The 25,948-nt window shown below is 42.3% G+C and overlaps 1 protein-coding gene across 3 annotated transcripts in view; it reads left to right on the forward strand.

Moving 5' to 3' along the window:
- GPR155 (G protein-coupled receptor 155) overlaps positions 1-25,640 on the forward strand; it is a 33,974-nt gene extending 8,334 nt beyond the window's left edge. For 2 of the 3 annotated variants that reach the window (XM_033167800.1, XM_033167810.1), the window contains exons 3-16: positions 5,027-5,426; positions 6,228-6,393; positions 8,432-8,587; positions 10,365-10,448; positions 11,997-12,117; positions 13,036-13,120; positions 13,220-13,310; positions 14,492-14,705; positions 15,022-15,129; positions 18,000-18,133; positions 19,282-19,377; positions 19,974-20,038; positions 20,905-21,039; positions 24,904-25,640. In XM_033167800.1, coding sequence (XP_033023691.1) covers positions 5,027-5,426; positions 6,228-6,393; positions 8,432-8,587; positions 10,365-10,448; positions 11,997-12,117; positions 13,036-13,120; positions 13,220-13,310; positions 14,492-14,705; positions 15,022-15,129; positions 18,000-18,133; positions 19,282-19,377; positions 19,974-20,038; positions 20,905-21,039; positions 24,904-25,144 — 2,096 coding nt within the window. In that variant the 3' untranslated portion in view covers positions 25,145-25,640. Of the gene's footprint in view, positions 1-5,026; positions 5,427-6,227; positions 6,394-8,431; positions 8,588-10,364; positions 10,449-11,996; positions 12,118-13,035; positions 13,121-13,219; positions 13,311-14,491; positions 14,706-15,021; positions 15,130-17,999; positions 18,134-19,281; positions 19,378-19,973; positions 20,039-20,904; positions 21,040-24,850 lie in introns of all 3 variants that reach the window. The other variant, XM_033167818.1, reaches the window with a different exon arrangement.
- The last annotated feature ends 308 nt before the right edge of the window (positions 25,641-25,948 follow it).

A 25,948-nucleotide genomic window follows, 5' to 3' on the forward strand; every position in this document is an offset into this window, starting at 1 on the left:
GAGATGACTGCTTTTTGTGAATGGCCTTCACACAGTTAAATTGATCGATCCCTGTTGACTTCGGTGCAATTTCGGCAGCATGCCTGCGTATAAAACCGTAGGTTGAGAGGCTTTTGGCTTAGTGAGCAGGTGAATGTTTCTGTTTGTGCCCAGATCTTACCAGCTGTGTTCTGCTTTAAGAAAACAGAACAAAAACAAAGCTTGCAAAGTGGATTGACCCAGGATGTGTGGAGCCTTGACTGTTTTGATCAGAGAAGCTTGAAGTTCATTCCAATTCATTCTTTTGTTTTTGGATTTTGTTTGTTTGTTTTCCCCTTCAGCTAGTTGGATGAGTTGCCATTAGTGCTTAAGTTTAAGTGAATGTCATTAAATCACTTCAGCAGAGTGGTCATCAGTGAGACAGACAGAATGATATGGAATTTTAGAAATCGGTATGAAGTCAGTATGCCTAATTTGTTCCTGCATCTGCTAGTGATGGGTAGAGAGAGTGATTTGTTTTCATGGGATTGAAGCTTTATACTTAAAAGCTGAGTTCAGTAGAATTCTGCACGCAGTGGCATTTCTGCATGTGTGCAGAATTGTAGTCTACAGCCTTGAGTTCAGTTCAGTGTGTTTGTGTATGTGTTGCATACACTTCAGAAGAGACTACAGTACTGAGTTTTCTTCTTAACATTGACCAATCTTGCTAAGACTATCCTGATTTAGATGGCTGGTATTCCATTGCCTTGTGGAATATCTTCGGGACCAGAAAAGGCTAAGGGGTAAACCCTACACAAATCCAAAATGGAGCTCCTAAGACGGTTGGTTGGCTCCTTCCGGCAACTCCGAAAGCCACACTGGTGCCAAACACATTGCTCTGCTTTCCTTTGGACCACATTAGCAAGGCCTTGTCATCTAGCCACCCTAAGACCTCCCTACTCACTGCCCAGGCTTGTACCCCGGGGAGGTCACCTCGTTGCTGCTGACGCAGCAGTTTGACTTAACTTCTGGAAGTGCAATCATTGTTTCTCGAAACTCACAAATGCCAACAGCACAGTTCCTCTGTATCCTGAGACATAGACCATCAAGTAGTGGTCCACATGCTCCACTCTGGTGATCTCTGGAGCACTGATGGGACACTCAAGAATCTGTGTGTCTCTGCACTTATATTCTCTGGCAACTGAGAACGATGCCCCCCCTGTGACTCTCATAACATGGTGCTGGTTTTGCTAAAGGTATTGCTGAAGAAGAAAAGCTGCTCATTCAGTGGTGTACTAATACCCCACTGCAGTTTTCAAGTGGTCCATGCAAGGGGGGGGGGAGAAATGTTTTAGTACCGGTTCTCTTAAGGTTACATTCTCTCTCTGCCCCACCCTGATTTAAGAGCATATAACAGCTAATCTGTTTTAAGAGATCATGCTTCTCAGCTGGGAGAGGTAAGCTTGAGAGTCCCTGAATGGCGCAATGTGGCAGAAAACATTGGTTGTGCAAATCCTGGTGGTTTTTGACTCCCATCATTAAAAGGTACTTAACAGGACATAGTTAAACATTAGTTAGGTATCCTTTAAGCGCCACATACCATGAGTAATTCTAATTATGCTGAGTGGAGAAATTGTCAACAAAATGGAACATGTGACTTTCTGAAGGAAAATGGAGTTTTGAGTACAGTGGTACCTCAGGTTACAAACACCTCGGGTTACAGACTCCGCTAACCCAGAAGTAGTACCTCAGGTTAAGAACTTTACCTCAAGATGAGAACAGAAATCTTGCGCTGGCAGCACTGCAGGCCCCATTAGCTAAAGCGGTACCTCGGGTTAAGAATGGTTTCAGGTTAAGAACGGACCTCCAGAACGAATTACGGTAAGTTCATAACCAGAGGTACCACTGTATTTTAGAAATCCAATACAGCTGGGAGTTTTTTCAAGACAGATGAGGGTTTTTTTTGCATATAGGTCCTGACCTCTTCTCCAAAAAATTCCCGGCGAAGTTGTTTGTGTCAGGTTTGAGAATATGCAGACGACTCATTGTAAGATATGAAACCTGTTGCAACGAACATAAGTGCGGTTTGAATCCCTGTGGCTTCCTTTTCTGGATTTCTTCTACCAAATAGGGGAGCGCCTGGGATTTTCTCCCTGTGTTTGCAAAGAGGGATGGCGAGCCGTTGTGATAGCTAGAAAAGCTTCATGGACCGCCGATTAGTTTTCAGGCCCAATCTTTATATCTCTATAGGACTCTCCTATAGAAATGCCCTCTCTCATATAAAAGGGGGGGGTGGCCTTGGCCTTTATGTTACACCCTTCTCTGTGGTGGTGTCACATTTGTGTAAATTACTTCCTGCTTAGGGAGGCATGCTGCGGATCTGTTGTTGCTTTCAGGAGTTTTTGAGGCCACCCTCCCCCCGGTACAGTTTTAATATGTTTTGCATTGTTGACTTCAAATATTTTGCTAGCTACATTGAGTGTTCGGTTGCAGTTCAGTGACACTGTAAAAAACGTTATTTAGGTTTTGGCTGGGAGGGAGGTGCATTTTGCTTTCTGTCAATGCTTTCAGCCTCATGTATTCCTGAAGGACCTTTGTGCGAAAGCAGCGAGGGTTTCTGGGCAGACACATGTCATCTTCATGACATAATGTGGCTTGCTAGCATGTTCTGTTACCATAGATGCCCTTTTCTCCTCATCTCCTATCCTATATTTACTTAGCCTTCAACTGGTTCAAGATGAAGCTTTACCACTTCTCTTTGTGTGTTTGAATAGCAGCTGATACCACAGCCTATCACCAATCACCCTGCTATGTAACTGGGCTCCCTAGTGCACATTTCACCTCAGACTTGGTGTGTGTGCTTCATACTGTCTTTTATATTATTACTACTACTACTTCTGCTGTTGTTTTGCAGTTAACCTTGCACCAGCTTTGGAATAGCTAGGGATGTAAAATTTCCGGAAATTTTGAAGCTCGGAACCCCCCCCCCCTTTTTTGGAAAAAAACGGAAATTTTTGGGGAAATTGAAAAAAATGCTACATTAGCACTTCTTTTTTTCCTTTCCAGATTGAAAGTCATTCTGTTACTTTAGAAACATAAAATATAACTATGGACAATTTTAATGGGCATAAGATTATCACAACTAGCGAATTAAAAATATAGTGTATTTTATTATTACAAACATAATTTACTTTTAAAATAATATTTATTTGTATTTGTAACAAATGGAGCAACAATCTCCTGAACTGTTTACTAGTTTATGTGGAAGGGGGGCGGGGGGAAACTCCATAAAATAATTTTTAAAAATCCAGAAGTAACAATTATTCATATTTCCTCTCCACAGTATTTAAAAAAAACATTCTCATAAAAAGAACTGAAGAAGGAAGTGGGACTAAGTTTCGATGAATGGGCATGAAATTTAATCAGAGTCATTTTCTGAGCTGTAATTAAGTATATACTTTCAGGCCTTTTTCGTTGCTCTATATTTTCTTCCAGTGCTTTGAGGCCTAGTGAAGAGGAACAGAACCAATGCATACCACACGTATGCAAAAACAAAACTGAAACCTTTTTCTTTTCTGGTGACAACAGCACCTCCTAAAGGAAGAAATGTATCTTGTTCTTGCATTGGAGAGTTCAGTTTGTAACCTAGGACTTGCTTGTCCTCACAGAAATTAGAATAATCTGATACCATACATATTTTTTTTAGAAATGATTTATAAAATATTTGAACCCCTTATCTTAAAATGTATTTTTTTGAGGATATATTTTTTTTTATTAAAGATTTTCTTGGTTTACAAAGTGTATATAATGTCTCTCGTATTTTTCCATAAAACATTTTTTACAGATCAATTTTAGTCGTTGAGACATTAGGGAGAGGGGGGGGAAAGGAAGTGGGTGGGAGGGTGGGGTGGGGAGATGATGTTTCTATTTTCCTTAATATATGTAGGAGTTGGTATCAGCGTCGCTTGTGTTGGTTCTCTGTTGTTTGCTTGTGTTTCTTCAGTGAGAGGTCGCGATCAGTATAGGGTTTGATTGTTCATTTGTGGTTGGCTGTGGTGATCTTTGGTTTCCTGTGTGAGTGGGGTGGGTGGATGTTTTGGGTCAGGTTAGCCATATTGATTTGTATGCTGTTGGTAGATTTTTGTCATTGTCTTGTTGGGCTGTGTGTGCGATGAAGGGGGACCATACGGGGGTGAAGGTGTCTTCTTCTGTTTGTCCCCATGCTAGTTTTAGGTTGCTATCTTAAAATATTTTATTCATCATGTTAAAATAAAACATTCCATAATTTTTTATTTTTTCAATTTTTCGGAAAAAAACAAAAAAGGCTTCAGGAAAAAAAACGGGTGGGAAACATTTTTTTCTGAATTTTTCTGTTTTTTTCCTGGGCCTTCACATCTCCAGGAATAGCACCTGTAGCATTTTAACAGGCATTCTGCAAAGCATCTGCTCTTTCCTGCAAGCGCTTAATGTCACCAGAATAACTGCCTGGGATCTTTTATTGCCGCCACATAATCCCTGCAGATAAGGACCCACAACAGAGTCACAGGTTAATATGCCAGCAGCAAACACTTGAACTCTGCCCGTAGATTAAACAGGGTTGTGAATAGTTAGCTAAGGCAGCAAAATTTCTAGGACTTTCAGTTGCCGATCTCTTTACAGTCCGGTAGCACTCTTGAACGTACAGATGGGTGCATAAAGAAGATGTGGTGGACAGAAGCCAAGTGGCCTTCTACTTGAAGCTTAGAAGTAGCTTCAGACATCTGGTTTAAAGATCAGGGCCTCATTGATGTGTCCCAGATTAGACTGCGAGATAAAACCACTCACTTCATATTCTCTCTCTCTCACTCACATACACACACACACGCATATAACACACATATAATATGATTGCTTGCTTGCCTAAGAGCTCTCTTGCATGAACAGTAGATTGTGGATGAAAATCTTTGGATCTCGGCCCATGTGACTTTCAAAAACTGCATATATTTAAGAATAGAGTGATGTGTGTGGGTGTAAACATTTCCATTAAAATCCTTGTCAATAACTCTTTTTCCATATCTCTCTGTTGTAGTTGAAGCTTTATATCAAACCACATATCCAGAGTATCTCCAGTACATTTACCTGGTTGCGCCAATATCTCTTATGATGCTAAACCCCTTAGGATTTATCTTCTGCGAAGTCCAGAAATCGCGAGACAATCATAATCTCTCTCACAGCAAAATCAAGATTGTGGGACTTGGGCTTCTTCGAGTGCTGCAGAACCCAATTGTATTCATGGTCTTCATAGGAATTGGCTCAAACTTCATTCTTAAGCAAAAAATTCCCGAATATTTGGAAAACTTTTTTGATGGACTTGGCAGCTCGTTTTCTGGCTCGGCACTCTTTTATCTGGGCCTCACAATGGTGGGCCAAATAAAGAAGCTGACGAAGGGTACATTTGTTGCACTGATTCTTCTCATCACAGCTAAACTGTAAGTTTGATTCCCTCTCAATCGTTTGTGTTTCTGTTACTTTTGGTATTGGGTGCATAGCTTCTGTCACAGGATAGAAGCGGTATGAAATTGGTGCAGGAATGGTCTCCAACATTTATTTATCCTGTTAACTGTTAGCATTTTGGGAGTACATATTAGGCTGTTTGGGGGACAATTCTTGTACCCATTGGGTTGTATTTATACTTTGCTTTCTGCTAATGAAAAAGATTCCTTCCATCCACAGAGAGCTTTTGATCCAGTAGAGAGGGATCCTGTGGACGGAAGGGTGGGGAGAGTGATTTCTTGGTCAACCTTCTTCCAGCATTTCCTACAACGTTGTTGTGTGAGGTCCCCCAACCTTCTGGAGCAGTGGAGGTGCTAGTGAATGTTGTAAAGGAAAAGGAGGAAGTGGCAAAGTGATTGAATTCATCAAGCATCCATAAACTGTAATTAAGGAGATCACTCTGTAGGTGACTCAAGATCTAAATCTTAAGCTAAAGCCGCAGCTGATGAATCATCTGATTAACTAATATTTTCACAAGCATAGCTACTTAAAACACACAGGCAAAATTCAAAGCAGAATTCCTATATGTCCTCCAGCATGACACTTTAGTCTCAATGGGTGTTAAGAATGTTTAAAAACTTTGCATTGAATTGTGGCGAGTAGTGTGTTCAAAAGATGTCTTTGTCCTTTCCTGCTGTTTCCATTCCAGTATTCCTTACGGCTGCATTTTGAGGCTAGAAAATAATTAAGATTGGCGCTGGGTAATTTGTGTTTCCTTTTCCTCTCCTTTGTTGTAGGCTGCTGATGCCGCTTCTATGCAGGGAAATGGTGGAACTGTTCGACAAGAGCGACAGCATGGTCAACCACACCAGTTTATCAAACTATGCATTTCTGTATGGTGTCTTTCCATCAGCTCCTGGTGTGGCTATATTTGCAACTCAGTTCAACATGGAAGTTGAAATTGTATGTCTCCTGAACAATTAGTGAACAAATGTAAACTTAGGGCAGACCTAAAAATTGATTATGTTGGGAATCTCAGGTGAGATATCCACACAGGGGTGGTCGCTCCCAGTACCAGTCACCACACAGAAGCTGAGAAAGGTTTAGATAGGATACTGTTGCAGAAGATAAGGCTCAGTAAAACAGTTCTGGGTGTAGATATGCATATAGATATAGATACAGCCTCTAGGCTTTTGCAGATACTTTGTACTTGCGTGTATCTGTAAATATCTGTATCTCAGTTGCTCTATATAAGTTCTGAAATTCAAGACACATTGGACAAGTGACAACCAGCTAACTGACTTACAGAGACACAGCGCTGAGCTGTCATGCATTAATCACAGATAGAGTCAGGGCACTGGGCTGTTACCATGGCAGCTGGCTTGGCCGACACTGCACCCGCAATTAGCTCATTCATGGGGTGGTTTACGCTCACGAATAAAATTACAGTTTTTTCTTATGCAAGCGTTCCTGGCTTTTTAACCCTGTTCAGAGATTTAAGGGTCACAATTAATAATAATGCAATATACACTTGTGCCTATTGATTTCAGTGTGCCTAAGAACATTTAGTTATGTGTCAGATTTTGGCTCACATACACAGTAATCGGTTTTGTTCATAGTAATGAAACACTACTGGTTATTTCTACTTCTTTGGGCTTTTTGCAGACATTCAAGGGTTGCTTAACTGATTAAGTTTTATTATTTATTTAACAAACTTTAAATACTACTTGATTGTAGTAAAACATCCACATGAACTATTGAAATTATCAATATAAACAGTTTGAAACACCTTTAAAAATACGTTCAGGGTGTTACTATTGGCATATAAAGCCCTTAGCAACTTTGGACCAGTTTATCTGTGAGATTTCCTTTCCCCAATGTGTCCATTCAACCGCTTTGATCAGTGGAATTTGCACTAATACAGGTGCTTCATAATACCCGTTCCGCATTTGTAAGAACTCCACCATTCAGTATGGCAGCACCTGCCCTTTGGAACTCCCTGCCCATTGAGATCAAGCCAGGCACCTTCATTGGACTCTTTACGGCACCTGCTAAAAACATCCTTGTTTAGACAAGCTTGCACAGATGCTTATCAAGTTGAGATAATTTTAATCTGTTTTAGTATTTTAACTCTTGTACATTTTAAAGCACGGTTGTGAATTTTTCTCGATTTTACTGTTTTACCTTTTTGCAAAGGTAAAGGTGTGGGTTTTTTTTTTTTTACAACAAGGGGTACTGGTGGTTGATTTTTTTATTTTTTTTTACAATCAAGTGGTTTTGGTATATAAATTTTATGAAACAAATAATAAAATATCACTCCAGTGGTCTTCAACCTTTTCATACCGGGATGCGTCTTTAACCCATTTGTGGATTATGCATTACTGATTGCATTGGGATTTGGTTGAAGCAAGAGGTTATGGCTAGATTGTCTAAATTTCTCCTTTCTTGATGTTTTGTACAGTTGAACCTCAGTTTCTGAACGTAATCCGTTCCGGAAGACGGCTTAACTTCCAAAACATTCGAAAACCGAGGATCAATGGGCTGGCTGCAAAGTCAATGGGGAAAAAATGAAAAATGCGCCTCGGAAGCCATTCGATTTCAGAGGCACGTTAAAAAATGGAAGCAATTACTTCCGGGTGTTCGGCTTCCGAATTGTTCGGATTCCGAGACGCTCGAAAACCGAGGTTCCACTGTATATTGTTTGTTTTATGGTTCTTGTACTAAGCTGTGTATTTTAATATTGCATATTTCCCTTGGAAACCTTTAGGTTGAAGGGTGGAGTACAAATTTGATATTATTAAGATTTGGATTATTAATTATTAAATGGTGTTGTGGGCTTTTACTTGCTGAATGCTTTCCATTTGTAAATCACATCAGATGATGTTGATCCACAAAGCTCAAACACAATCATTAAAGTTTGTGTTTTCACCCATTTATATTCCTCTCCTGATCTGCAGTTGAAGTCACATGTTCTTATTGTCACCTTAATTTCTGATTGCAGATAACTTCTGGTATGGTGATCAGCACTTTTGTTTCTGCCCCCATCATGTATGTTTCTGCCTGGCTGTTGACCATCCCATCTATGGATCCCACTAGACTGGCATCTGCAATCCAAAACGTTAGCTTTGATATTAGTATCGTCAGTCTTGTCTCTTTGGTGAGTTTTAAATCTTCAAAACTGCATTGTTGTGTGAAGGGGGGGGTGTGAAGCATGTAAACCTGCATGTGTAAACATGTAAGCCTGACAGTGTAAACCTGAGCATGTTTAGGTAAAGGTAAAGGGACCCCTGACCATTAGGTCCAGTCGCGGACAACTCTGGGGTTGCAGCACTCATCACACTTTACTGGCCGAGGCAAAGACGTACAGCTTCCGGGTCATGTGGCCAGCATGACTAAGCCACTTCTGGTGAACCAGAGCAGTGCATGGAAACACCGTTTACTTTCCCGCTGGAGTGGTACCTATTTATCTACTTGCACTTTGACGTGCTTTCGAACTGCTAGTTGGGCAAGAGCAGGGACCGAGCAACAGGAACTCACCCCGTCGGGGGGATTCGAACTGCTGACCTTCTGATCGGCAAGCCCTAGGCTCAGTGGTTTAACCCACAGTGCATGCACAGTGTTGGGTTTTCAGTTTCTACCATTACATAGCCAGTTGCTGAAAGGCTTGCAGGTTAATAGAAGCTGACAATCTGGGCTATGTTAAAATTGTAACCCTTCTTGTTAAAAGGTTACCGTTAACAAGCTTGTGATAATGGCAAACAGTCTTGGAATTGTATAAGACAGTCCAGGGCAGAAGTGGTTGTCCTGAAAGCTTCAGAATACCGGACATATTAATAGAATTCCCACCCACCCCCTACACTGTTGGATGGTTTTTTTTTACAGGCAGCCCTATTTACAGGTATATCTATGGATGTTCTGGTTTTATGAATAAGCAGCCAACCCAAGACACCAAGTTCTTCTTGTGTTCTGCTGTTCCAGACTGAGGACTGTTTCACAAATTACATTTTTATATGTCTGTATGGGGGTGGGTGGGGAATGGCCTCTGTCCAACTAACTTGTGCCAGCAGAAGCCAGTGCCAAGGATTCCTGCTAGACTTCCCCCTGTGCCCTCCCCAAGTCTTGCTCAGGAGGGTCAGGAGAACTCTACAGAACATCATGCACTGCGCGGAGAGTGTTCTGCCAGTGCAAGAATTTCTGCTTGCTCAAGAGAGGAATCTCCTTGGTGCTACGTTGAATACAGCCCATGTGTTGTGAAAACTGTACATGAATATTTTTTTTTGGGGGGGAAGGGGGTCTTCTTCTTTGGCGATCACTTGTAGCCGAGTAAGATTGTCTTCCATGAACGCGGTTTCAGCAATGAGTCCGTAAGTGACTGGAGGCCAATTCTGGATCCACACATCCTTCCACAGTGGGGACATTGGTGTCTGGGTGGGAGTTGATTTCGGTGTGGATTTGCCAAGCGTGCCCTCCTCTTAGCACGTTTCTCCCTTTGCGTCCTGAGTTCGAGTGTCTTCAAAGCCCATGACACCTTTGGTAAAGGCTGCAAAATAGAGGGGGCTGCATTGAAACTGCGTTACCACTTAGCTCCAGCTACAGAATCCTTGTTTTCGGGGTATTTGTTATTTCAGACTGAAGTCTTCTGTGCTTGAAACCAAAATGAAAATCTTGATCTTTTGGTTGAGCTAGCCGTTGCTGCATCCAAAGTTTTTTGTGCAGTGCGCAAAACAGGGTTGCTAAGCATGTCGGGAGTCGGTGGTGGTTTCTACCTCTTAAGCAAACGGAACATTTTTAAGGGGCTTGATTATTAACTCGCTTGTAAAAATTGGAATGCTGACTCTCACAAGGGACAGGTTTTGGCCAAACACATGCATGCATTTGATGTGCTCCCTTCTTTGTAAGGAAACTAGAATTTGAATCTCATACCTGTATTTCAGATCTGGTCCCTTGGTGTTATTCTTCTAAGTAAAAAATACAAGCAGCTTCCTCATATGCTCACAACTAACCTACTCATTGCTCAGGTCAGTATAATGTCTACTATAAACATATGGAACATTTCTTGTAAAAGTGATGGTTTTGAAAGTAATAATATGTAGGAAGTATTTTGTTTTCCGCTGAAGCTCTGAAGGTGTGTGCCACTGACAGCCATCTTAGTGAAACCAAGTAGGCCTGGCTCATGTTTTCATAGGAGATAACCTGGAAATCGCATGCATGTTGCTTTGTGTTCATGATGGAAGAATATAAACGGTGATAGATAAATCGATACATTCAGTTTCTTCTGCAAGGGAAATTATCCACTGCAGCTTTCTGCGTACCCCAACAAAAGTTTTCCCTGAGAGTTGGGTAGAATATGAGACCCCAGGGAGAGAAACTTGGGGAAATCTTTCAGAGGCACCTGCAATGAAAAGGGAGGGGTTGGGAAATTCCCCTTGCATTATATGCAAACTTGGCTCTTTCACAATATTGCAAGCTGAATGTGCAAATTTCTGCGCTCATCTGCTAGAAACAGTGCATGTAGCCAATGCAGGGTGAAGCCCTTTCCTGCTGCCCATTGCAAGTAATGTCAGCTGATGGGCAGATGAATGCCATTGGGGAAAATGGCCTTTGCTGGCCAAGATTGGCCTGCTGGGATACCCAACAGTGAGATACCCCACCCTGTCTTAGAGGCATTACCCCTTCTGACAACACGGGGAAAGCATGCCTCTTCCAAGATTATGTCTTCTCTGGCACAAGCATTGTATAATCTAAAATAAAATAATGCTCTTTTCTGATACTTATCTCTATTATAGGCCATGGAAGGGAAACAGAAACTGCTCCACTGCTTCCCCTTCCCACACCAAAGTAACAGGGCAAAGGGAAAGCTACAGTTAGCCTGTTAATCAGTCAGTTCATTAATTACGTGAATTTTAATTTATGGGTTGTCTTCCATTGCATGGCAACTGTTATAAGAAAAAAATCTGCCCTTATTCCCTTATGGGGTACACAAGAGCCCTTGTAAAGTCCTTTGCAGGTTCTCCATCGGTAGGAGTAAAAAACAGAGGCCAACCAGAGAAGATTTGAGAAGCAAAGCAGCTAGTAAGCTTGATCTTTATTGCTCTGTTGCAACAGAGTACCTTCCTCACACACAGGTGAGCAGGGAAGGACCTCAAACAAAGGGCTGCCTGTTCTTAAAGAGACATTTCAAAAAATCCCCCCCTTGGAGTCTGCCCCACCCCCAGAAACCTCACACATACATCACAGAAGAGCTGCAGCACCCCAAGCCCACCCCCCAGATACATCACACCTACATCACACAAAAAGGCCGTTATCCAATTGCCTTTTCTCAGTAGCCTGGCCATTCCTTTGAGATGGTAATCTTCTTTAATTCCCCTCCTTCCTTGCAGAGACCCATTTGGTAAACATTTGGTCAGTTCTGAGAGTCAAAATGGTGTCAAACCTGTCTTCCTGTGCTGCTTCAAACATGTGGCCTTGTTTGCTTGGAACACTTACAAACATTATATATATATCCTTAATTTCTTACAACACAACCCTAAAGTGAATTAAAAATATACCTGATTTTTACCTTTCAGTTTGTAGCCTGTGTTGGAATGGTAATGTGGAATTTCACTATTAAAGAGAAAAGCATCGCTCTGCAAATCCTTGTGTTCATCTTCCTGTACAGTTCGCTTTACAGTGCTTTTTTGTGGACAGGTAAGCTAAAAAGCAGTAATACGGGGTATCCATAACGCGACTCCATGTGCACTACGGTGATCTTGCAAGTTATTTCCCCTCTTAATAGCGCCTTTGCGACAGTAGTCTGCACGTTTTCTTTCTTCCAAGTCGAGAAAAGTCTTTCCCCCCCTGGTGTGTCCAGCCTCACTCCTGTCTGCCAAGAATGCTTTGCATTCATGTAGTGCTTTCAGTGTGCAGATTACATCACACACATTAGAATCGTAATATTCACAACATCCCTGTAAGGAAGGGCCAGTATTAACTTTTATGTTGCAGATTGGATGTTGAGTAGGAAAGTGGCTTGCCTCAAACCACCTAGTTGATTCCGTGGCTGAGCTGGGAATTGATCTGGATTGCATCTCTTTCTGTTAGTCGCTATGCTAACAACAGCTTCCTTCCTGGTTTGGATATCCTGCATGTGCCTGCCAGGTGGGTTGTTGCATGTTAGAAGTCTGTGCTAGATCAGTAAAAGAGCCATAGCACATGCTTTGCATCTTGGGACTCAGGCCCCTGCATCTCTACATAGAGATGAGAAGACTCCTGTATGAAGAGAGTTGCTGCTAGTATGGTCTGCCTTTCATAGAATCTTAGAATTGTAGAGTTGGAAGGGACCACGAGGGTCATCTAGTCCAACCCCCCGTAATGCGGGGTGTGTTTTTTCCCCATTGTGGGGCCCGAACCCCTGGCCCAGAGGTTAAGAGTTTCATGCTCTACCAACAGAGATGGTCTACTTTGTGTGCAGCATCTTCCTATGTTCCTGTTTCCTACAGTGTATCCTTATTTATTAGTACCTTTGGTGGTTATAAGGGGATGAGGCATCCCACTTTTTGGGGGGGGGGGAACGCTGCTTCCTTAAAAAAGAAATAAACCAAGTTTCAAACTTTTGTCGTTTATCAGGTTTCTTATCTTTCTCTCTACTGCTTTTGAAAAGAAGAGAAGCCATAAAGATCCCTGTCGGATTTATCATTATAGCTGGCTGGGGGTAGGTTGGCAGAGGCTCTTTACTGAGAAAATATGTAGGAAGCCAGAAAGAAGCTAATGACCTGTGCGGTTCATCTTGTTTGTTTTTTGTTTATTGCAGTATTCCAGCTGTTCTTGTGGGAATCCTGTTAATCGCTGGCGAACGCTCGGATAACATCATTGATTCTGCGTTCTTTTATGGAAAAGATCAGGTATAGGTGTTCTTCTGCTCCTGTCTTTTAATAGTTGACCTTCCATAGCCGGTGTTCGTGAATTCTGCCTTCCAGGGGAGGGGTGTCCTTTCAGCCCAAGCACCTTATTTACTTGTGGGCATAAGGCAAAAGTTGGTGCAGTAACTGATGTAGTTCTTACCTCTTTGTACAGCAAGCTACGTTCCAGCCAGACGGCAACACACCTCGACCCCAGGCAAGCAAGGAGCATTTCAAGCAGTATTGAAACAAGGGCAGTGATGTATGGCCTGAGGAGAATCACGGTGACTGCTTGGAAGACCTGGAGCAGGCTTCCTCAACCTCGGCCCTCCAGATGTTTTCGGCCTACAACTCCCATGATCCCTAGCTAGCAGACCAGCGGTCAGGGATGATGGGAGCTGTAGTCTCAAAACATCTGGAGGGCCGAGGTTGAGGCAGCCTGACCAGGAGGGCCTTGTTTAGCCCCCATCCTTAGGCTTTCCCACCCCTGCTATGCACTTTCCGTCTTTATAATCGTGGAGAGACAGCTTCCAAGAAACAAGATGTAAAATCGACTGCACCCCTTAAAAGCAGGCATCCCCAAACTCGGCCCTCCAGATATTTTGGGACTACAGTTCCCATCATCGCTGACCACTGGTCCTGTTAGCTAGGGATAATGGGAGTTGTAGTCCCAAAACATCTGGAGGGCCGAGTTTGGCCATGCCTGCTTAAAAGCAATACTTGAGGAGTGCTTTAGCAGCCAAGATTTCTATATGCTTGACAGAACTATATGCGTGGTGCTGGGTAGAGAAAGGGGATGTTGGCAAAGTACTAAGGATTAGATTATTTTGCTTGAGAAGTTGCGAAGCCGACATTAAACTTGACATCTGGTGTACAGTATGAACCAGAGGAGGCACAGGTTTCAGCAGGAACTTCTAAATAAAGCTGAGGCGGGTGAGTGTGCCAAACGGAATGTTACTATTGTGAGTATTTTTGGTTCCTTCCCCCACCCAAAAAGTGACTTGTACTGTAATACAAACATCTGTTCCTAGCCTTTGACTTTAAAAGCCTCGAATAAGCAAATAGCATTTGTTTTATTCAGTATTCTAGAGACACAGTGATGCTGAGTTTCGCATAGGGTTCTTTCAAATGACAAGGGACCTACTGAACTCCTGCCTCTCTCTCCCCCTCCCCTGTTTTTGCAGATGATTATCACAGCAGTAGTCGTATCCATCAGCATATTGATATCGGGTGTATCACTCATGTGTATGAACAGATCTGGAATGGAAGCCAGCTATGAGGTGTTGACCCAAGATTCCCAACACAGTCAAACAGAGGAAACAGAAAGGGAATTTAACGAGCACAGTAGATCTCCAGACAGTTCTTCTCATTCGTTGGTGGACCCTTCAATGGAAAGAGGTATGATAAATCCTTAGTAGAAGAAATCCTTACTGGTTACCTTCGACAGCAATAGGGGATATTAAGGCCTCTGCCAGGCGATCATTTTCCATTTTCTTTCGACTCAGGCAATCGTGTTCCACACCTAAACTTGTAGACATTGCTGCTTGCGATCCCCCGCTCACCTTGGCAGTGATGTCTGAATCCCTGCCTCAGTGTACTGCAGTAGAATTGCAAACCCATTGCACGCCCATTTAAAAGAGCACAATCTTGTCTTGCAGTCACAATACCCTCTAGAAAAATAAGACGCCTTTGTAATCCACCATTTTCCCTCTAGGGTGCTGTGAGTGCCAAAAGCCGAATAGAAGGTTATGCTGTTCTGAAGGAGAGCCAGGATCCAGTAGTAGCAGCACCCGCGATAACCGCACTACATCGATTGAGACAGGTGAAGCACAACTGTAGTATCCTGTGTCGTTCGAGCCCATTTACAAATTTTTAAACGGAAGCATGTGAAATTGCACATGTTTTCATTAGGAGGCCTGCATGTGCAGGGCCGAGAGTCACCCACATTGCAAGTTACGAACCTCTTCACATATCAGTCCCGTGAAGGGGGTCTGTGCACAGGAAGGGCAGAGAGGGTTAGTGGCCATTGCCCTATTCTGTGCGTGGACTTCCCGCTGCACAGTTAATACATAAAGGGAGCTCTTTTGGTTGAGTTTGGTCGGTGTGTGTGTGTGTGTGTTTTTCCCCTTCAGAGCATCATGCGTGTACTTCGTATTCATATACTGCCACACAGGTCTCGGAAAAATAATTTGATGGTAACTCTGGCCAAACTGATAACACGCTTAATTTCCAGTGAGTGAAAAAATAAATAAGCCCCAAAGTAACTTTTGACAGTAGGGGTGTAGTAGGAAGCCATTCACTGCCTCCTGTTATAAATTGGGTGAGGGTTAGAATGGGGGCGGGGAGGAACCGCAGCTTGCTTTTGAGACAGCTGGAAAAGCAAGGCATCATTCCACTAATCCCTTTGCACTTTCTGCATGTGAGTATACAGGCACCGCATATAGGGACACGGGTGGCGCTGTGGTCTATACCACTGAGCCTCTTGGGCTTGCCGATCGGAAGGTCGGTGGTTCAAATCCCCACGACGGAGTGAGCTCCCGTTGCTCTGTCCCAGATCCTGCCAACCTAGCAGTTCTAAAGCACGCCAGTGCAAGTAGATAAATAGGTATTGCTTTGGCGGGAAGGTAAATGGCGTTTCCGTGAGCTCTGGTTTCCATCGTGGTGTCCCATTGCACCAGAAGCAGTTTTGTCATGCTGGCCACATGACCCGGAAAGCTGTCTGTGGACAAACGCCGGCTCCCTTGGCCTGAAAGTGAGATGAGTGCCGCAACCCCATGGTCACCTTTGACTGGACTTAACCATCCAGGGGTCCTTTACCTTTTTGCCTTTTTCCCCATCAGTAAAGACAGCATAATCTTTGGCACAGTGAACGACTTGACTAGAGAGATGTGTGTGTCATTGGTTAACAAGTAAGGAAGAGCAAAGGAGCCTAGGCCTCTTGAACTACCGGTACTCATCTATGTCAGTGTTTTTCAACCACTGTTCCGCGGCACACTAGTGTGCCGCGAGATGTTGCCTGGTGTGCCGTGGGAAAAAATTGTGTTTATTTGATTCCTATTCAAGAGAATTACTTTATATATAGTCAATATAGGCACAGAGTTAATTTTTTTAACATTTTCTAATGGTGGTGTGCCTCGTGATTTTTTTCATAAAACAAGTGTGCCCTTGCCCAAAAAAGGTTGAAAAACACTGATCTATGTTAGCAGGAACTATTGCTGCTAAGATTGGCAGCAGAAAGGGATCCAGGGTTCAACCGCAGCAAGCTCCCTGTATGGGAATTTGTTGACCTCTTGCTGCCACCTGGTGGCAGGAACGATTTTTGCGGCCAAGAACTTTTGGCGCTTTCTATAAATACGCCAAATTCATATGAGAAACGAGGTCCACTCGTCAGTGCTATTTTTATAGAAAAAGAGGTGTGGGAACTCGCCATGAACACCTTCCTTGTTCTCTTATAATAGCAGTGGTGCTGGAACAGAGTTCCTGTGGGGGGGGGGGGGGGGAAGCCTTGTCGCTTCTGCAGTGAAACTTTCCCGCTTCCTACCCCCCGTGTGCCCTGTAAACCTGTTCGGGGGTTTCACACAACCCTCCAGAGCAGATTGTGGGGGGAGCCCTACTGCACACAACTTCATTGAATCCCACCCTAAATTCTAATACAGTAGAACCTCACCGCCCCTACTCATGAACAATTCGACTCGCAACCACGGCAAACCCGGAAGTAAATACCGGGTTTGCCGCGATTCGCGCATGTGCAGAAGCGGCTTCGGCCATCTGTACATGCGTAGAACGGCTCTTCTACCAGTGATCTGGATCCACTCAACAAACGGACCACTGGAATGGATTCCATACATGAGTAGAGGTTCCACTGTACGTTACGTTTCACCTATGGAATTTGACGTAGGGCCGAAGAAAGAAAACGCCAGCATGCTGATATTCAGCTTAGTAAGGCTACACCATGTAGAAAGCATTGCGGGTTGGTATTTTAGTACCAGTATTTCCTTTCTTGTTTCTCTCCTCCCCACACCTGGCCAGGAAATTTAATGTTGGATTAAAAGCCTGTTCTAGAGAATTGCTTTAGTGCTCTGCTGTTTTAAGCTTTTCAAGTGGTACCGTATTTTCCAGCGTATAAGACGACTGGGCGTATAAGACGACCCCCAACTTTTCCAGTTAAAATATAGAGTTTGAGATATACTCGACCGCAGATTCTCCACCCGGCGTATAAGACGACCCCCGACTTTTGAGGAGATTTTCCTGGATTAAAAAGTAGTCTTATACACCAGAATGTACAGTAACTAACTGCCCCTGAGCTTTGAACTGGGGTAGTAAAGTGTGGCTTTGTGAGGTCACACAAATAGGGTAGCTGTTCTCTTGGAAGCCGCCCAGAGTGGCTGGGGAGACCCAGCCAGATGGGCGGGGTACAAATAATAATAATTGTTGTTGTTGTTGTTGTTATAAAACACAAGTCTTTCACTCCTTGAAGCAAGCAGCCAATATAGTCCTTCACAAGCAAATTGTAGGGGCGATAGGGGGTGGGGAATGCAATGAAAAGAAAGGACATACAGTTTCTTTTTCTGATTAGTGTTCTCTAGTTGGGGGGGGGGATACTGCAAGGAATCAATGCAGTATTTACATATCAATTGAGCAAAACAGTTTGATGAAAAACTTAACATATGTCGCACTTTTAATGTTTTTCAGCGAATCGGTGTTTAAGTCCATGCAGTTCTCAGAGCTGTGCCTTGGTCCAGGAAGAGCAGCTTCTGCAAACTGGAGATAAGCAGCTGGCTAGACATGTGCTGCTGTGCTTGCTTCTCATTGTGGGCCTCTTTGCTGTAAATTGCTTTTTGTTTTTCCTTCCCTCTTCCGATAACTGTTTTAGTTCATTGATTCACACCAGTATTTAGGGAAGTCAGTGCAGGGAGGGGAAACTTTCAATGCCATTATAATTTACGCAGCATTTTCCATTTGCTGCATTTACATATCGCCTTTCCTCTGAAGTGCTCAGTGCATCATTCTCCTCCACCCCCAATCTTACCTTCACAACAGTCATGTAAAGTAGGTTGCTTGCATTTGCATCGAAATTCTAGAGGTCCTCAGCAATGCACAGCGCTGAGTTCACAGTAGGTGGACCAGTGGTCTGATGTGGTATAGTCAGTTTCCCATCTACTCCTCCTTAGTTGTGTTAATATAAGAACATTGCATAAACCCCTTGCATGGAATGATGTCTGAAGTGACCTGCATTAAATAGTGATAAGCCATCTGTTGAGGTGTAATGAAGAGGTATTGCACAAAGAGTAGCCGGCATGGCGCCTTTCAGGTGTTCTGGGCTACATTGTCCCTAACCGTTGATAAATCTTGCTGACGGGGGGCCAATGGGAGTTGAGTCTAACAATCTCTGAAGGACACCCTGTTGTCTACCTCTGAAATAGGCTACCACACCTGTAGTCAGGCTTTCCTATCACGCTTTCAAGTGTTGGTATAACATCAGACAGCATTGGAGTGATAGAGATGGGCTGGTTGTTCCACCAGCTGTGTATTTAGTGAAATGAACATTTCATTAAATTCTTTGGGGCGTGGTATTCGACCAAATAGTTGTGTAAGTCGAATGAGTTGTGCTTGGACAGTGGGGCTCCCTTTGTATGCCCCACCATATCCAAACCTGCTCCATAAAGTAGTAGGAACCCCCAGAACAGATTTAAGAGTGGTGGGAAGGGAGAACATTCTCTTGCGCAGAGACAAATCATTGTGCTGATGGACTGTTCCCCCTTAGTGCTACTTTGAATACATACAACCCATGGCTTTACTATATTTAGTACAGAGACAAAATGAATAGCAGCTTTCCATTGGAAAAGCATTTTGTTAAACAGATGTACATTTCACCTCGTTGCAAGCCCTAAAGTGGATTGCAATAAAAATAACAAAATTCACACACCAAAAATGTGAAGCTTTAAAAATATTTGCTGTTCTTGTTTCCCCCCAGAATTTATCCAGCTGTTTGTGGTGGTTGTTCAACCAAGAACCTGGAAGACTCTATGTGGAACTACAATTCTTTTGTGCTGTATTTAATTTTGGTCAGGTAATATTGGCCTCTGACATCACATCTCTGGTCTTAATGTTCACTTGATTGAGACAACATCTCACTGAGCGCAGTTAGCATGCATAAGAAGATTGGGATGAAAAGAGTTTGCCAGGAAGGAGGGAAGGGGCCCCTCTTTGTTCCTTTGCTTATTATAAACTTGATGAAAATTATGTTGGAAGTACTTGCTCTGTCAATGTGCTCTGACAAGTTGCACTGGTTTCTTGGCTGCTGTACCAGTCTTTAGAGGGAGGGGGGAAATATTCATTTCCAATAGACAGATGTTTCATTAGCATCTGTCACCAAGACAGAGGATGGATGGATGTTTCAGCATTATCAAGTGACTGTCATCTAGGCCTGCAGATTTCAATCAGTGCACATTATTGAAGGTAGTCATTAACTTGTAACTTAGGTATTTGTACTAGCCCTTATTGTAATTCCTGCTGCTGTTACCACATACACACTTGTGTGTGTGTAACCTGAAGTAAAATAAAAGCCACAAAGTGTCTTGTGATACCTTAAAATTCCTTGGATTTTAGTGGTCTACTTATCAATGTTTCATTTGAAAAAAATAATAACAATCCTTTCTTTTTCAGGGATTCATTTCTTTTGGAATTTTTGGTTTAGACAAACATCTTATTATTCTTCCATTCAAACGGAGGTAATTTTCCAAATCAGTGTATGAAAGTATTAATAATGCCAACTGTCTTTCAGATTTAACCCCCAACTAATGTTATTTCTGTCTTGTCCTCCGTGCAGCTCTTAACTTCTGTACCATTCACGAAACAACATTCACATACATGGAATGGGGCCTTCTCGTCAACTTATTCTGTGTGTGGCCCTCTGCTCCCGTGAATCTGCTCTACGGGATGGGGGGGGGGGAGAGCCTTGAGGATGGTAGGAGATACTAATACGGTGGGCAGGGGTGGAGTTTACAAATTGCTGTCCTCCTTACACGAACAGAGCAGCTTAGGATCCAAGCTATAGTCACCAAATGATGAACAAGTGTGTATAAATCAGCCCAAAGAGTACATCGTACTTCGGAAGTCGAACAGAATCTTTTCCAGAAGTCCGTTCGACTTCCAAAATGTTCAGGAACCAAGGCGTGGCTTCAGATTGGCTGCAGGAAGCTCCTGCAGCCAGTCAGAAGCTGCGGACATCGTGACGGACGTTCGAGTTCCAAATAACGCTCGCAAACCGGAACACTCAAATCTAGTTTCACGTGGTGTTCAGGAGCCAAAACTTTTGTCTCGCAAGACGTTTGACTTCCGAGGTACGACCGTACTTGAATTCAGGAGCAGAAATTCACACCCATTCATCCCGTTTTCTATTCCATGCACAATTTTTCTAAGGTAAAAATTCTCATACTGCTTCTCCCTTGAAACTTTTTTTTAAAGACCTGATGTAATAACTCAATAGAAAGATAACGTATGTAAATATTTATAATAAGACGTTCCTATTTGGTATTTTTTTATTTGTTTTAGTATTTCAGTGGGCTTGTTTCAGATTGACTTTTTCTCTCTCCAGGTTTGAATTCCTCTGGGGTAACAGGACATCGGAGCGCAGGGAATCCACTGTACCTGAGGAAATCCGGATGACGTGCCAACAGTTTGTTAATTACCACAAAGAGATGTGTGTCAGGAGCATTGTCCAAGACAGAAGGTGGGGCTGTATATCAATGTAAAGATTTATTCAGACTATTTCTATTCTTGGATGATGGGTACACTTTGCAATCAGTTTTGGTGTCCTAATCTCTGAGTGCTTTGTGCTGGAAACGCTTCCAAATAACACTAAATATACATGTGAAAGCCTCTAGACTTGTGTTTTGTTTTCTAATTCCTGGACTAAGGTATGCTTGGTCTTAAACCAAAACGACAGGAAATCATTTTCAAGATTCTTTTTCTAGTTACCATAGTGTAAGACTAGTGGAAAGTGGCTGGCATTGCTGAGGGATTCTAAGGAACCAAAAATTCAGTGCAGTTTTGAAATTAGTGATTAAAGTGAGTGCTGTCTTGAAAGGTTTGGTGCGTCATCTTGATTCAAAATGGCATCCTGAAACCTAGACAAGAATCTGCTCCTTGATCTCAGGAACCATCATACAAAATTTGCTTATGATATCTTAAAAGATCGTCTATATGCCTAGAGAACAAACTTCTTTCCAAAATAGATAGATCATGCTAGTATGCTCAAATTATAGCCAGTCATTTTACATGCTGATCAAAAAAAAATTACATCTCCTTAAAATATATTTTAATAAATGTTTTTATTTAATTTTCCAGTATAACACAAAACATCCCCATATAATAAATATAACCCCTCCCCTCCTCTCATGAGAACAAAGTAAAGAGCTCAGCCAGGTATATCCCACCACAGTTCGGCATGCATTGGCAGAGGTTGCATGTTGGAATCGGTTTCTGATATGTATGTTATAAAGGCATGTCCTATTTCTACAAGGTCGTTTTTCCACTTGTCGCCTATTCCGTGTTTTTAACTGTTTAGTCAGCTTTTCCAAACCTTTTGATTTCAAGCAGGCAACTGCAAACAATCCAAACCCTTCCCATTTTGTGCAATCTGCCACCATCAGAAAGTATTTAAAACATTTGAACTGCAAACATTTAATGGCAAGAGCTCAAAAGAAGCTACTGTTTTCTAACCTGTTGTCTTCCACGTAGGAGTGCATGAAACCAAGAAACCTTGGGCTTAAAACTCCCATCAGATGGAGTTCTTACTGATGCTACTCTTGGAAGACTTGGTGTGTTTTTTTTAATCACTTTAGAGATCAAACCTATGATATACCTGAACTCCTAAATCTGGTGGGGATCTATTCATTCAAGGAGCAGCTGATTAGTGGAAGGGGACTTGGATGCATCCCCAAGCGTGTAATTGTGGCTTCTAACTCTGCAAGATCAGCTGCAAGGAGCCCAAAGCAGAGGGGCTTGGGGGGGTATTTGAAGAAGTGTGCATGCACACGAAAGCTCATACCAATAACAAACTTAGTTTGTCTCTAAGGTGCTACTGGAAGGAAATTTTTTTATTTTTTATTTTGTTTTGACTATGGCAGACCAACATGGCTACCTACCTGTAGCAGAAAGGTACTTATATTCCTTAAGAGATATTCAAAATGCTGTCCACACACCTTGCAATTTCTTGCATGCAGTCTTCGAGATGGAAAGTGCATTATTAAGTTTGAGGCTCTGAATAGCTGTAAGGCAGGGCTTGCAGTCCAACTGTGCATTGTTTAGATGTTCATTCACCTGCACAGTCAGGACTGAGGAAGGGTGTTGGAGAAAATGGGATCTTGTGTCCATGGGGCAATAGGGGTGTGTGTGTGTGTGTGGTGTTAGGGGTGTATGATTATATGTGGGTCTGGCCTTGTCTACTCTGATGCAGCCCCCACGACTGCTTTTCACCAGGATGCTGCAGCCCTTGGCCTGAAAGAAAGTTCCCCACCGCTTTCCCAAATGAGAGAGTTGTGTTTGTCATGATGTTTTCAGATATAAGCAGTGAGGTTTCCAGTTCAGGATTACACATTTCCCAAAAGTTTTGTCTTTTGGTATAAGGGGTATATAATGACTTACTGAAAAGGAATTTTAGAACAGTACTTGGCAATTCCTAAGATGGCTTGAGTGAACAACTTAGGACAATTCTGCTGAATTCTTTGTTTTTTAAGTTCTGAAATGAAATGTTGTTTTTGTTTTGTTTTGAGTATGTACATTTGTAGAGTGCCCTTGTTTCCATATTGTGATGAAATATGTGCATTCTCTTGATCCTTCCTCATGTATATTTTTTTTCTTCTAATGTTTCTCTCTCTCCTCAGTTGAATTTCCTGCATCGGTCCTCTTGTTTCTTCTTCTTGCATCCTTTTGTGTGTTGGCTGTGCTTCACTTCACCAATCCAAATTAATTTTTGCTCTTCGTTTTAATAAAAATGCTGAGGTTCCTTCTTTATGTTGGTTTGTTGCCTTGTGTAGTTGGTCATATTGGCTTGCTCTAACTCTAACACATGCTTCCTTACAAGATAAGCAGAAACATTCACTGTCACAGGTCAGGCTCTGAACAATACCCTTGTAGCCATGGGAAGTTTTTCTCTCACTGTGTCATTGGAAATAGTACTTGATCATTCCCCCCTCCCCAATGTCATTCTCAGTATCTTGCATATTCACTGCAATTTAGGGGAATTTAAAAAGTTCAATTACTTTTCTTATACAGTAATAGAGAATTCTCAATTTAAGTTTGACAAACAAGTTACGTAATTGCATTAAAATTGGCTGGGGAGACCTGGCCAGATGGGCGGGGTATAAATAATAAATTATTATTATTATTATTAAAAGGTAGCTGAGTCGCCATACAGTCCCCCAAGGCAGCACTTCACCTGTTTCAATGCTCCTTGCTGTATGAATTGTTGCAGTTGTGTGTGCAGGATTGGCATCACCCCACCAGACAGATGCATTGCACCAGCAACTAGGCTAGAGGGCTTTTCAATGGACTCCTGCTGATTTGGTAACCTTGACTTAGGGGCCAGCGGGTTTAAATGGCTCTCAGTCGGAAGAGAATGCTGCTCCAGACATTGTGCTAGTGAATGTTTGAAAGGTGGCAAAACAGTCCCTGAATGGTTCCTCCTTTAGACTGTAAGGGTGGGGGTTTGATTGCCTGTGTGAATAATCATCATCATCTTATTTGTATGCCATCTTTCCATAGTTGAAACTATGCTCAAGGCGGCTTACAACGTGACACGAGTTACACAATTACAAACAAAAGTCATAAGCAATTAAAAAAAAACCACATCAAAAATACGCAACCAAATGGAAACAATTATTAAAAGAAATCATTAAAAGAAATACATTGCTAGCATGTAAAGATAGCATAATTATATTTCCCATGTTCAGTCCCCAGCATCTCCAGGTAGGGTGGGGAAACCTGGAGAGTCAGTGTCCACAGTCATGGCCTAGATGGACCCTGACTTGGTCTAAGGCAACTTTGAATGTTCCTCTCTGACAGCTTGTTTTCCATTTTTTTTTTAAATGCAGGCACGCAATCCTCCCCCTGCAGTCTGAAATGGTACAGTCCAAGAACAGGTTTACTGCCACTTCTGCTGCATATTGTGTGAACTAGGTAGCAATCGGACTGATTGAAATGTGGAGATAGATGGGATTTCCCCTACTCTTTCCGTCCTTTTAAAGATATATATATATGGAGTGGAGATATTAGTTTGTATCACTATGAATGTTGAACCAGTGGTAGTTCATGCTATACTAACCCACATAGTGTTATTTTATGCATATGCTGGCTTCAAATGACTTGTGCATGCATGTTGATTGTGACTTAGAAAAAGGTAATCCAGGTTTGCAAAACAAAAACAAAAAACCATAACCATGCTTTACTATACACATGACCTCCTTTTTAACATTCTTTTAACTGTCATGCTGTCTTTCCTTGTTTCCCCCTATTTTTTTCTGTCTTCACCCATCAAACAGTGGTGGTACAAGATTTACAGAGCATGTGGGTGAATCCTTCCTTTGACATACAGGTGTGGCACAAAGACTGTGGCCGGGGTCTTCTGTGGCTGTGACCTGGTGAACTGGCTCATAGAAGTTGGCCTTGCCTTAGACCGTGGGGGAGCTGTGGTGTATGGAGAAAGACTGGTGAAAGGAGGCATCATCCAGCATATTGCCGATGAATTTGAGTTCCGGGACGAGCAGTTGTACTATCGCTTTGTGCCTAGGAGAAGTGTGGCAGTAGAAAGCCATGGAAATGAGGATGCACTTTGAAGCTAGCCAAAAAGAGTTGCCCCAACTCTTTCCTGACCCCTAGTTCTCACGCTCTTCTGTGATGTTCTCTTAGTGATAATATGGTTCTGTTTGTGTCCTACCCAAAGAGAATTAATGTCTCATGTGTTGAATACTGACTAATGAGTCATTTCAGGGAATTATTTAAAGTATTTTTGATTTTTGAACTATGAATCGCTTCACAAAAGTTTCATTGCCTGTGCAAACAGTACTCTGCAAAAGTCTGTGCTTGAGAAAAGTGTTGTGTTCTCCAGTTTAATTCTGTTTTTGAATTGTGATGCACTGGCAAACAGCAAGGGATAGTTATTCAACACATTTTGGCCAGTCTGTTACTCCCTTTTGAACATAAAATCCTCTATTTGTGCTGACATAATGAGACTGTGAAGATTGTTGTGGTGTCTGAGGATTAGAATGGGGAAATAAGCAGATTTTTGCCATTAGCAGTTCTTGGGTGAACAAGCCAATCATTTCAAAGAATAAAAAAGTAGACTGCAATCCTGTGTACCATCAAGCTGCTCAAATTCAATTGAAATCAGTGGGATTTTAAAGCAGCCTTTTTGCAGCACTTGCAGCCTAAGCATGATTTGTTTTCCTAGCCTCATAAATTGCTCTGAAACAAGAGGTTGGCTTATAACTTCTGAACATTAAGGTTTGTAAAAACAAATGGCTCAAAGTAATAAACAGATTCTGATTACTCTGAGGTTGTGGTTACTTTGCACTTCTAAATTATACCAATAGCCTATAAAGACCAAATACTTGAATTAGATTTGGGTACTACTTTCAATA

The sequence above is a fragment of the Lacerta agilis genome, chromosome 1 (assembly GCF_009819535.1).
Source record: "Lacerta agilis isolate rLacAgi1 chromosome 1, rLacAgi1.pri, whole genome shotgun sequence".
NCBI classification, from domain to species: domain Eukaryota; kingdom Metazoa; phylum Chordata; class Lepidosauria; order Squamata; family Lacertidae; genus Lacerta; species Lacerta agilis.